Source organism: Amborella trichopoda, chromosome 3 (assembly GCF_054954075.1).
Source record: "Amborella trichopoda isolate Santa Cruz 75 chromosome 3, AtrichopodaSantaCruz75HAP2 v2.0, whole genome shotgun sequence".
In the NCBI taxonomy this organism is placed as follows: domain Eukaryota; kingdom Viridiplantae; phylum Streptophyta; class Magnoliopsida; order Amborellales; family Amborellaceae; genus Amborella; species Amborella trichopoda.
Window position 1 is genome coordinate 57,408,008 of NC_142338.1, and position 13,768 is coordinate 57,421,775.

A 13,768-nucleotide genomic window follows, 5' to 3' on the forward strand; every position below is an offset into this window, starting at 1 on the left:
ACAAACAAACGGTATAATCAAGATTCAGAAAATAGGGGAAAGATTTGGAGCCTATTGGCGTCTCCCATCGGCATCTAGATTTTCGATTGCGAGTACAGCGAAGAATAGCCAGATGGTGGGTGATAAAAAAACAAATTAAATAAAGGATCGTATATTATGAGACTATTAATTTGTAGTAAGATTTTAATCAACCCATGTCAAATTTAATGGCTTGGGGTACATCACAACTCGCAAAATTTTTTCTAGAATTCGAGCTAAGTTAATGGCAAATTCTCAGCTACCCAATTTGACAATTCAATAGCCGATAGTGATCGTAACCTCTTTGTACTGAAATCAAATGGTCTTATGCTATTCTTTTCCCGTCCCAATAGCCATACTTAATCCTTGTCTTTAGTGACCTTTATGGGTTAGAATAAAAATTTGGCACCTTTAATGGTCTTCATTAGTGTGTCGAAAGATGTGGCCTGGATGGGGAATCACTCACTCCTGACCGAGAACCAGTTGGGACCGATTTAGTTCTGACCAGCCGGATCCCCCCCCCCCCCCCCCCCCCCCTTATGGTTTTTATTTGTTTCATTCTTTTTTTTGCTTTTATTTACCCAAATTAATTCAGTTTTGAAATTTTGGCGTTTTTTTTTTTGCCATATCTCTGAGGCTCAAACATGTCAATTAGCATTTACAGGATAAGCAATATTCTATTCCTTAACTTGTACTCTTAATTGTGGCGTGCCTACCTGGCACTTCAACCATGCTGGTGGAAGAGTAGTGCCATATCATTCCAAAACTTGAAATTCATTTTTTTTTATGAAAAAATAGTGTAGATCAAGCTGATCTATAAGAACTTAAAAATTGACGGTCCAAAAATACATTATAAGATATACTATTTCCAAAACATTGGAATCCATTTTTTTCTCATATTTATGCATCTTAATGTCGAGATGATCAATTTGAGTATATTTGAGCATCAAAACAACCTCTTCTAGCAAAATTTTTGAGTTGGCTCTAATTTGATTATTTAGAACATCGACTCGATATAAACTTTTCCCATGTGTAAAGGTTGACGTTTGTATAAGATGTCAAAGTGTCAACCCTAAACAATTAAAGGCCACATCTAAATTTAGCTCAAAGAGGCAGAACCTGTACCGAAAACTCTTATGATGACATAAAAAGTATAGATTTTCACCCTAGCCAATGAATTTAAAGCTAAATAAATAGTGTAGATCAAGCATATATATGAATACTTGAATTTTTTAAAATTGGATGGTCTAGATAATGTTTTACAATATGCTATTTTTAAGATTTGAAGTCCTTTTGTTTTTTATATCTATACATCTCGAGGTCGCAATGATCAATTGTAAGGCTTTTCCACGCCAGAATAACTTTTTGGATCGGAGTTTTAAGGTGCACCTTATTTTCACATATAAAATTGACACGTTATATCTTTTCTATGCACAAATGTATCTTTATTCACTTATACATAAATTTTCACTCTTAATCGCAAAACATCTTAGGTAAGGCATGCAAAAAGAAAAAAAAAAAAGGGAAAAAGAAACAGATAAACAGTTTTGTGATTTTGTCCAAAGTTGAGGCATTTCACCGTGGGTTAATAATACAAAGTGAGAACATTGATACATGGAGGTAGGGTTGAGAATGGGTCGGATCGGGTCTGGATCTATCAAGATCCAAATTCAGATCCAAAAAGTATATATGGAATTCGGATCAGATCGCATCTAGAATATTCGAATCTGGTTCCATATATGAATAATATACATGTTACTCGGATCCAAAAAAATTAATTTATATATTATTTTATAGATTATTTTATATCTATAAAATAATATATAACAAAAAATGCTATATAACATATATGTACATATATAAAATAATATATTATATATTAATTATTGTGTCGGTTGCGGATCGGATTCACCTGTAACCGAATCTGATTCGAAGAACTATTCAGGTCCAAATTTTGGATCTAGATCCGAACCGTCGAATCCACATCTTGGATCCATACTTGGATTCCGATAGGATTCAAAATTCTAGTTTCGAATCCAAAGCAGATAAATTCTCAGCCCTACCAGGAGGTCACAATTACTTGTAATCATCTGATCTAAAATCTGACAACTAGATGCGTCACAAAGTTCGAAAAATTTTCTGTTTAAATTTGAGCTCGATAAATTGAATAAATATAGCCATCCAACTTTACATCCAGTAGTCAAGATCAATTATGACCACCTTATACCAAAAATAAATAATCTCATTGTAAACTTCTCCTCATATAAATAACATACTCCCCCTGCAGAGGTTCCTAAGACGAGGAGAACCTCAGTACAACGATTCTTGGAGAAGCAGAAAGCCACGTATATTTTCGTTATGTGAAAAGACGTAATCAATCCCTATTCTTTTATTTCACCAAAATTGCCGGAACTCCTAAACCTTCCCTCCTTTCTGAAAGCGAGTAACCTTTGTTTTTTTATTTTAGCAAGTACGAGAATTTCATTAAGGTAACGAACAACTTGAAACAAGAAAAGAAAAAAAAAAAAGAAAACAGAAGAGAACAAATAAAGGAGAGAACCAAAAAACCAGAAAGCTACGGGGATGTCGCAAGCTAGCACATCAGGTTCTGAATCGAAGCCCCGTTTGAGATGAACAAAAAGAATTGCACAGGACACCAAACCGAGAATGATCTCATCCATAATAGCACAGAGATTCCAGGGTACAAGATCCGGCCTTAAGCGTCACTAGATCATGTTGGCTGAGTCACCCTCGACAATGACATTGAGTTGAGCAGCGCTCAGCCATGCTACGCCGAGCGCCAAAAGTTCAGCATCATTAATCTCGCAAGTGTGCATCCTCCCATAGTATGACTACAAAGTATCTCCATTGTGATATCGAAGTAAGTCACTCACATTGTGACGAACACTACCATCGAAATTGAATTTTATTTTAGCTACCATTCTGGCCCAAACACAATTTAAGCGCCTAAGGCGTTCCTTGAACAAAACAATCTCCGTAAAATGGATGAATAAGAGTTCTTTGGGAACGGAGGTCTACAAAATAATTGCTCTTGATAGCAATAACAAACTTGGGGAAATCTCGAATTTGGCTTTTGAAAGTTCTAAAGTTTCTTTCTTTCCAAAAAAACACAGCTGCCACAATCTTCCACATGCTAAGGCCCAAGGACGAGGAAGGAGGTGTCCAAATTTGTTGCAAGCATTCAGAGATCGCTTCCGGGCGCCGGCTAGCCCAATTAGATGCGTACCCAACCAATCCCATAATCTATCCGCACAGGCACAATGGATGAAAATGTGATTAGTGGTTTCTTCAGCTTCCTTGCACATAAGGCAAACATCGGCTAAGATCATCCCTTTTGAAGGCGGTCGACCGTGAGGAGGCACTTAACGCCCGGCAACCACAGGAAGGATTTAACCCGACTAGGTGCTTTACATTTCCATAGCTTAGCTACATCCTGCCCATCGGGAATGTATGGAGGGAACCTTTTTTCTCTGTTCTTAATGCGAAAATGTAAAAAAAATGGATGGAAAAGGACAAGTGAGAGAAAAAAAATAGATTACTTACTCAACATAAATAACCACATCGAGTTCTTGTTATTTGGATATGGGACTTTGAGTTCAGCCAATGAGAAATGAGCAAGCTTTTTATGCTTTCCCTATAGCATAAAACTTATATATTTCCTCTTATCCAACCGTGCATTCTGAATGGACGGTTAAGATGGTCCCAATCATAATGTCATGTTTCTACACTATTTTATTTTTCATTTTTTTCTACATACTATTTTGACACCAAATTTTGGGTGTCCAATCCTCTCTTAAACTCACACTTGTAGAAAATATATACAAAAAAATATTCCCAATAAAATAAAATAATCAAAATACCCTTGAAATTTTTAAAGGGCATTTTGGTCATTAAATTTAATCGAAAAATTATTTGTAATATATTTTAAGGTGCACCCCATTGAGAAGGTGGCAGGTAGCAAATTTTATATTCATAAAATTTGTAAAAAAATAAAAAATAAAAAATAAAAAATAATAATAAAGAACATTGAAGCATCGGATCTAGATCAAATGATGAGTAGCTCACTTGACCAAAATTGAATGGTTGGATGGAAAGGGAGATATGCTGTAGGAAAAATATAAAAAACCTTTTGCATGAGGAAATAGGAGTGAAAGTCCGATTTTACCTCCTGAGATTCAAGTCATATTGCAAATTGCGATCCCGATACTTGGATTAGAGCATACAATTAACAAAAAAAATCTGAAAAATAAACAGAGAATTGGGGCTGTTACGGGATTCCTCAAGGAAGAGTTGGGGTTAGCACCTCTTGATCCCAATCTTGATCCCGGCTTGGGCGGTTCTGAGTTGGATCTGTGGTTTTCCAAACGTCGATGAAAATGGACGGTAGCATGCAAATGTAAGCAAATTATAATTTATAAAGTCATCTGACGTATAATATCTCCAGCTCTCCTTATTATTGCATAACATATATACTCTGTAACTGTAGTTTAACAATATAGTATAGATAACATGAATAAAACAAATGTGTGGTTTATAGAAGGTGACATATCATAATTTAAGGTTTTGATGTAGAACACCGTCTATTTTAATTGGATGGTTTAGATTTGAAATGCCTTTTAAGACAATGTTAAAATTTGTACATTTTTTAAGATGGTGCAAAATCTATGCTATCCAATTAAAATAAACAATACGGATTACTGCCACCTTACTTCTACCTTGTTATATAAACCTTTTCCAAATTTCTTTCACCTGTATCCAAGAAAGATAGTAATATATGAGACACTGTGGTCAGCCTCATATCTCTCTAGAAAATATTGTTTTGGTGGTGGAAAAATCCATAAATTAATGACCTTAGCAAATATTGATTTCAAACCATAAAAATAGTGTATCTTATTTCATATTATTTGGACTATCTATTTTAAGTCTTCACATATCCGCTACTTCTACATTTTTTTAAGCTTCAAAGCTCATAATTATATATATATTTTTTCAAGCCATCATAATGGTTAATGGCACCAAAAATGTATTTTCCTATAGGACTTTTGACATGGGATTTTACTCCCTCTTTTTTGTTAAGAAAACGCGGCCCTACTGTTTTGAAGTGTCTCTCCCCGTTTCTATAAAATGGAGAAATGAAGAGACTGAAAGGGACCAATGTTGCATAATGGATGTCCCCATTAATAGCAATGATTTATACTCAATTGAATTTTCCCCAGCTAGAAAACAACTATCTAGCGAAAAGATTTGCTTCTCTTGCAGGAGCGTAATGTGCAATTGCTCCCTCAGGTTAAACTCTAGCTTAAAATATTTTTTGGACCCCAAATTTTGGTACGTAACTTCTAAAACCAAACAACCAACCTCCACCAAAAAAAAGAAGAAGAAAAAATAAAAAAAAAAAAAAGAACGCTATGTGCCTCAATAAAAAATGAGATCCAAAGATTGAACATAGACTGTCCAATTTTTTGAGGGTAAGATTGAGATGTTCAAGAACTCAAAATGAGAACTTTTTTCTTGAAAACAATCATATGCTGATACTTAGATTGATTCCAAAAAAATTTATCACAAAAATCTCCAAGTAGTTCCTATGCCTGAAAGGAATTGTTGTACACTGTACTCCCGCTGGAGTCCATGGGAGTTTCTGTACAATATACTCCCGTGGGAGCATGCCAAACGCGCTCAATTATATAAGGGAATTATCGACATGCATAACCTTGCTTTCCATTTTCCTCTGAAGAGAAACACCTCACCATTGCTTTGTCAAAAGGGAAACGTCTTACAGTCCATACATAACCTTGCTTTCCATTTCCTCTTTAAAAGAAAAACAGCAACTAACCATTCAATCCGAACAGTCCTCTTCTATTGGACACGATTCAGTTCAGTTGATAATAAAATAAGCTCCCACTAATGGCGTGCTTCTCTTTACAGGGCATTAGGGGAGATTTTTACTAATTTTAAGAAGAAAATATTACTAACAAAAGAGTGGTCCATTATTCGAACGACCAGTTTCCAGAGTGAGATGGTGAATGACCACTCCCACCAGGTTAGGCCTTGACTAGGGCAAAAGGTTAGCCATGTAGATGAAAAGCCCTCGTCTTTCAACAAAATAACTACTATACCCCCAATTATTAAGTTTTATTTAACGATAAAAAAAAATTTTGATATCATGATTTATGTGGAGAAACAAGTATTAGCCCACAATTATTTATGGGATGAAGATATTGCATGTAGTTAATCACATTGGCTTGATTCATGTGAAGAAACATATATTTGCTCTCTCTCTCTCATATACACACATACGTGTACGTGTATTTAATATTAATGGATTGGATCTCCTACCACATTCATAAGGTAGAATATGAATCTTCCATTCATCTGCTTTAGGAGAAATTTATCAAATTACCGATGAGAGATAAACAATTTAACATATTAGCTGTACCTTTTAATGTAGTTTCTGAAAAACCATAAAAAATTGCATCATCTTGAGTTGGAGTAGTTGCATATGAATAGAATGTTAAGATCAATTTCTCTCGGAATTATAAAGCTTTCTTTTACCTTATGAAAGAACTTTATAAACTCCAACTTGGCCTCAATTTGATTAAAAAATGAAAAATTCATCAATCAAAAGTTGTTTCCTGATATGCTAAGTATCAAAACATGGAATTCTAAGTTTTCTTTTTTTGTTTCACTCAAAGAAGTGGCTGAAGAACTGTACTATAATCACCCTCAATAAATATACGATAAATGCATAGAAATGATATATGATACAAATGGTTAAATGTAAACATGATACATGTATAAAGGTGTGTACATATATGCCTTTGACGGAAGGCCAATATGGAAATTTCTAGAGAAAGCTGGTACCCATATATGAAAAGAAGGACATGGAATCATATTCATGGCCCTTGAGAGGTTAAAAGAAATAGAATGATCAAAGGAAAGCAAGCTGCAATCATGTTAGAGATCACCATTGAATAAAAGACCCACTAAAATACAGCTCCAGATAGCTTTCTCATCAAGATCTGAAGGGAAATATATAATAAAGTTTAAAATAAAAGTATTAGCCAAAAAAAATTGAATGCTTTGGCCCATGACTCCCCAATTCCACAACTAGAAAGCAACTCTCACCTGTGAACTTTTATTAAAGGGAGAGCTGGCCCTTATTGAATAAAAGAGGCCATTTACTTAGTGTCAAAGAAATCATTATGGGAACTGTATCAGCAAAACCAACATTATTAGAGGGGAAAAAAAAACATTACCATTTTCTTTTTAAAGAGTATCTAAACATTTGGTAAACAGTCTCCTTCCTTATAGTACAAAAGATTTCTCACCCTTTTATATGTTGCCAAAAGATATTATACCCCCACATGAGGATACTGTCTATTTACTCCCTCAAGTAAAACCCTAACTAGAATTAATTTTGGGACGCTAAATTTTGGGGATATAACCTTTCAACCCATAAATTAACCTCAATGAAAAAAAATCCTAATTGGGCTCTCTATCCACTTGAAAATAATAATGTCTCGAGATTGAATAGAGACCATCCAATTTTTAGATGGTAAGATCTAAGTGTTAAAAAACTTAAATTTCAAATTTTTTCTTTTGCAATTATTCATCTAATGATCCTCAGGTGGATCCTAAAATTTCAGATCGAAAAAATAGACCCACGTAAGTCTTCTAATCGAGGAAGTAGAAGTAAACTATGCTTTTGAGGGAGCATACTATGCATGCCCTTATATGATTTCACCTCTATTGTTCCAAAAAAGAAAAGATGTTTTCGCCTAAAAATTTTCGATAGTTAAGGTATAAGCAGAACGTAAATACCATCTTACAAGAAAATCATAAGTTTATAAATTATAGTATGGAAAAATTATATTTCTAACAAAAGACAGTCTGAAAAACTCCCATTAACAAGATTATAACTATGCTTAAAAGTGAAAAGAATTTGATTCATCATGTATTTGGTATACACAATTTAATAATAGAGATACGGAAAATCACTGGACTGGCATTTGGGTGTCAACAAGAGATGGTTGGGTTATTCAAGTTTGAAGATGGTAGCGAACTGTTTGAAATATAAATTCTAGCATAGTGTACTAACTGTATAGATACTTGGGTTTAACTAATTTTATTCAATTACTTAAAAAATTATACAGTTAATGTCATGCAACAAATATGTGGGCTACCGCATAAATATTAATAGTTATTGTTAAATTTTGAGATTTTAAATCAACAACTATATAAGAGGATGATAAAAAATACCAATGACTCTTAGATTTTCAAAGGCTTTGGCACTTCATTTTGATTTCTGCCTTTTTATCACTTGATCTGTCTTCTGATCCAAGGCATGGGGCTCCTCAAGTATACAGTCTGGCATCTCAGCTTTCTCCAAAAAAACTAAGGAAGAAAGAAGCAGCATATGGTAATCATGGTATGTACTCTGGAGCCCACTTCTCATTCCATTTTAACAACAGAGTTTTCGGGGCTTATGTTTAGTAAAGCCTAAGACCTTCCTGTCCAGAACTTCACTGTACCAAATTCTTGTTGTTTTTTTGCCTTCTTAAAACTGTAGCAGGCTTCAGTTAAGCCATATGGGCAATGAGATGGGCAATTCGAATGTTACAGCTCTTCAAGGTACAGCTTCTTACTCTCTCTCTCTCTCACTCTCTCTCTATCTCATTCTCTGTATTGTCTATCTATCCATCTCCACTACACAATTCATGTTATTGCCATGCCCACGATTTTTTATCTCACTTGTTCTTGAATGTTTTTGAGTGTCGGTTCAGAGCAAGATAACAACGATGTCCATGCTACAGAGGAGAATTCAGAAGCCATTAGGCCTTCAGGCCATGCAGGAGCAATTAATGAAGAGGCTGTTAATAACGAGGCAGTGATAGATCAGCCAGTTGCAGGCTCGCATGCTGAAGATGGTGAAGAGAACCAAAAGAGCCATGAACATGCAGTCCCCTCAAGTATGGGGGATCAGACCCAAGAAGAGACAACTAATGGAAATGGTTAGTAATTTTCTATTTCCTGTTTGTATCATGGTTTCATACCAGATTGGAAGCATACTTGAAGCAAAAATTTAAGGCTTTTTAGAATATTTTGTATCTCTAATGAGCAAAGCACTAAAATAGGGGTTGAAGTACATAGCTCAATTGGAAGGCTTACAAAAGATTATATTTTTTAATTAAAAAAACATTTTCAGTATTTATAGGAGAGATAAAAAGTGGTGTGAATGCATGTATTAGTAAGCGTTGAATCCTATTCTTTAAAAAAATGGATTATTTAGCTATTGTTTCATTAATACTAGCACTTTGATCTATCATTCTGATCGGTATTGTTCTTCAGAATATCTCAGTGAGGCAACTTATCAGGAGATTTTCATGGTTTTTACATTTCTCAAGAACTTCTCGAAAAAAAAAAAAAAGCACTTCAAAAGAGAAAAATTGAAGGATTATAAATAAGAGGGAGAAAAAATGGTGATGGATTTGATCTAAAAAAATAAAAGAAAACGTGATGGGTAAGGATTATAATTAAACGTCTATGACTTTATATTTTCCTTATACTCCTCAAATGTAATATTCGTTTAAGGCAAAATGATCTCTATTTTCAATTTTCTGGCCAATCTCATGATTCTAGCATGAGTTTTTTCAAAACGGGGCTACAGTGTACCAAAAGGTAATGATTTTTGTTGCTCTCTCTGACTCTCTCTCTCTCTCAATATTGTTATGGTTGTAACCTTAGATTCAAGCCCAATTTACGTTTCCCCTAGAGAATTATTTTCCTAATTTTCAGGACATGTAGTCTCCAGGAAGAAAACATTACAGTACTAACCATTAAATAAGTTTTGCACCGTTTTTAAAACATTTTCTATCTCTAGGCTGTATTTAGTGAACAAGTAGGATTAAGTTTGTAATAATTTGCATCTATGTTGCAGAAACTATGGAAGAACATAAAGAACCAACATTGAATACTCCCATCGCATCCCAAGATTCAGTTGATCAAAGGAGAAAACCTGGGGTAATGGCCATCTCAGCAGAGTATTCTACCATAGATGAAAGTAGAAACAAAGTGCAAGGAAACACAGAGTGTGAAAATGGGGTTGCGCAAGTTGATCAATCTACCGATTTAGACATCAAAGTTGATGACTTTGAAGACGAAACCCAACAAGCACTTGAGATGAAATTTGGTTCAGATTCTTTAGAAAATGTGAATGAATCACAGGGAGAGGAAGCAGTCCCAAATAGAAGCAGTATAAATGAAGAAAAAACAGAATTATTGGGGAAGGAAACACAATCTGTTCTTCCAGATCCCCCAACCCAAGATCATAATGAACCATCTATGAAGCCCGAGAGAGAACATGAGAGTGGTCGAGAGGAAATTAAAGAGTCTGAGAACCATTCAGTTAAACTGCAGGATGCTTCTGATTACCTGGGATTGAATGATAAGGAAAATGAGCTTGATTTTGAAAGGAAAATAGAAATCAACAAACTCGAGGTCCCCCCATCTGAATTTTCATCCCCTCCGAATGACTCAAGCTCTGAGAAATTGGACCATGTTTCTATCCAGGTAAGGGAACCACCCACATACGGTGCTCCTGAATCTGAAATTACAGGTTCAACCACTGTTCATAAAGATGAGAAGGAAGTCTCAGGCCCCAAAATCGAGCTTGAATTGGATTATTTCGAAGAGAAAAGAGAAGTTCAAGAATATGAATCTCCTGAATCTGAAAGTAAAGCGCCAGCCAATGTTGCTGACGAAGACAAAGAAGTTGAAGGTGCGATAACTGAGATCCCAAGTGCCAGTGTGCTTGAAGAAAAAGAAGTACCGGAGCCTGTTGATCCAGAAAATGTTAAGGAGACAGATGCCCAAAACCACTTAAAGTCCGAGATGGAAATTAAAGATGATTTTGCCATTGAAAACACATCAGAACAGATAGAGAAGGAAGGTGATTCAGCTACAAGTTCCTCTGATGCTGTAAGTACAGATCATTCAGTCAAAGAAGCAACGATGGAACAACCTAGGTGTCTTAACAGCAAGGAAGTGAATGAAAAGGTAAAGCCGATAGGAACAACGGGAAATTCCCCTGATGCTGTTGATCAGTCATTAGAGGATAAAGAAACACCCCATATCTCAAACCGATTGCAGGCTGATAAAAAAGAGGAGATGGATAAAGCTAAGGAGAAAGATGGTGATTTCGCGAACCCTGTAAACCAAGAAGAGCAGACATCCCAAGAAGACTTGGAAGTTGTAAAAAATGTGGACTTTGAGGACCCAAAATCGGGAACCCAAGTTTCAATACCTGAAACAGAGAGTGATGAATCAGCTCAAGCGCAGTATCCATCGCCAAACCAGAGAGAAATTCCCACCATTCAAAGGACTGATTCAGGTAAGATGAGAACTCCACTAAAGAGCTTCTTCGATGGACAAACATATGTGGTACCTGAATCATCAAAGGAAGAGACTGCAACTGTGAAAGCTGTGGATGAAGTTTGGAGTCCTCCAGCAAAGATAATCACAACAAATACTCCCACAGGAAGATACAAATCAAAATCCTGGTCCCTGTTTGGCAACTGCATTTGTTGTGCAGCAGCAATACACTGAAGAAGTAATGTGAGATTTGAAGAGGGAGTTCTTATTTATAAATTATGGTACTAATGATTTCTCATGTGGTGAGACGATTTGATTTTTTTGGGATTGTTTTTTCTTTTTCACTATTCATTATTGTAATTTGTATTATGTTTGATACGTGAGGAAATAATAAGGAAACTCTATGTGTGTTGTGATTGGTTTCAGTGGATGAACATATGGAAAAGTTTGAGAACTGTTTCTTTACCGCTTACAAATATATACATATTTCAATCTCTTTTTGTCAGATGAAAGTGTATTGTTAGCTTTTGGGCTTAATGTGTTTCAAAATCGAGGGATCACGTACGGACCCAGAGATTTTGCTTAAAATACACAAAATCGCCTTTTTTTTAGAGAAGAACTCGCCTTTTTTTTAGAGAAGAACGGGGGAATTGCTTCAAAGTTCGAACCATTCGCTACAGTTTTATAAACGCTCACCTCAAACGCACATGAACTAAAATAAAAAGGTTCGCATTACTTTTTATGTTGCCATTCATTCCCCAAAAGTTTCCATGGGGACTTTTTAGCTTTTAACCGGATATTGTAGCAGGGTGCCATTTTCGTTGGCTCCAAATTGCTAACGTAACGATGTTTTGCTCAGGGAGCATATTGTTCATTTGCTCCTTTATGCAAATTTAAGCATGCATTTTTAAGATTTCGGCAATGTAATATTTTGAGCATGAATATTAAAAAAAGAATATTTTTCAAGTCTAATGTATTACGTACTTGAAAGTCCAATTTTTAGAGAACTTTTTTTTTTTTTGTCTCAAAATAATCATCTAGTTATTCTTAATTGGATCCCAAAAATCAAATAAAAAATATCCTAGTGGCATTTAATCATAGATTATTTTCCCATCATCTTTTTAATTTTTTGTCAAAAAATAAAAAAAAATTACCTTGACAAAAAAATAAAAGTTACTTTGATAAAAATAAATAAAAGTTATATGACAAAAAATAAAAATTACCTTGACAAAATAAAAAAAATGTTACCTTGACAAAAAAATAAACATTACCTTGACAAAAAAATGACAGTTATGAAAAAAAAAATAGAAGTTACCTTGACAAAAAAAAAAAAAATTCAAAAAAAAAAAAATTACATTGATAAAAAAATAAAAGTTATGACAAAAAATAAAATAATTTTTTGTCAAAAAATAAATAAAAAGTTACCTTGACAAAATGTAAACCAACAATTTCAATTTCAGTATATAAGATTATAGTTAGTTAGTGATGGCCATTTTTTATGGTCATTTTTTATCGATTTAATCAATTCTTTATTGTACTCCGTATATGATTATATATTTCATCCATGATTTTTCTTTTGTGTGATGTAAATTTAATGGTTAACATAAATTCATACAGGGAAATAACATCTCAGTATTCGCATATTGATAAAAAAAATGAAATTTAATAATGTAGTACCCATATTTTTTATTGGATTCTTAAAAAACAATATTTATAATGAATTTTAATATTTTTTTTAGATTTTATTTAAAGCTTAATCCGATCGATTTAGCCGATTCTCGATCCAAATCGCTGATTCATCAATCTGAATGGGTTTTTGGGATGCCCGATTCGAGACACTAGTTTATTTTTTAAACCACTGCTTTTAAGTTTTTTATTAATAGGGCAGCACTACGACCTCTAAGGGTAGTGTCAAGTGGTTCGAGGTTCGAATCCTCGGACCTTGTGCAAGCCGAGTACTTGACCGAGTTACGAACTAACTTACACCCAAAAAAGAGTTAAAAAAAAAAAAAAGCTATAAAAAGGGTAAAAAGACCTCTAAAAGAATTTAAAAAAAAGAACAAGTTAAAAGTATTAATAGACCCATTAGCAGATTAAATAAGATGGAAAAAAGCTACGAAAAATGGATTATTCAAAAAGTAGATTTATACCATGAATATTATAGAAAAATTTAAAATGCATGAGTTCTAAAAGAACCTAATTATTTCACTCAGCCGAGTAAGTAAAATAAATGTATAAATATTTTATATGTAATTTTAAGATCTTTTATGATGATTGTGTGCCCTATTATTTTCTTTTTTTTTGGATTTTTATAAAATATCTCAAAGGCATAAATCACTTTTTTTTCTAAATCCACGTT

The 13,768-nt window shown here is 34.2% G+C and overlaps 1 protein-coding gene across 2 annotated transcripts; it reads left to right on the top strand.

Moving 5' to 3' along the window:
- Positions 1 to 8,301: 8,301 nt before the first annotated feature.
- LOC110006819 (uncharacterized) lies at positions 8,302 to 11,834 on the top strand. Of its 2 annotated transcripts, none has more exons than XM_020664196.2 (4): positions 8,302 to 8,467; positions 8,612 to 8,670; positions 8,823 to 9,050; positions 9,977 to 11,834. In XM_020664196.2, exons 2-4 carry the CDS (start codon positions 8,628 to 8,630, stop codon positions 11,641 to 11,643), a joined length of 1,938 nt encoding a protein of 645 aa, XP_020519855.2. In that variant the 5' UTR covers positions 8,302 to 8,467; positions 8,612 to 8,627; the 3' UTR covers positions 11,644 to 11,834. The 2 variants fall into 2 exon arrangements, with proteins under 2 accessions (XP_020519855.2, XP_020519856.2); XM_020664197.2 differs by having other exon boundaries at positions 8,303 to 8,467; positions 8,609 to 8,670.
- The last annotated feature ends 1,934 nt before the right edge of the window (positions 11,835 to 13,768 follow it).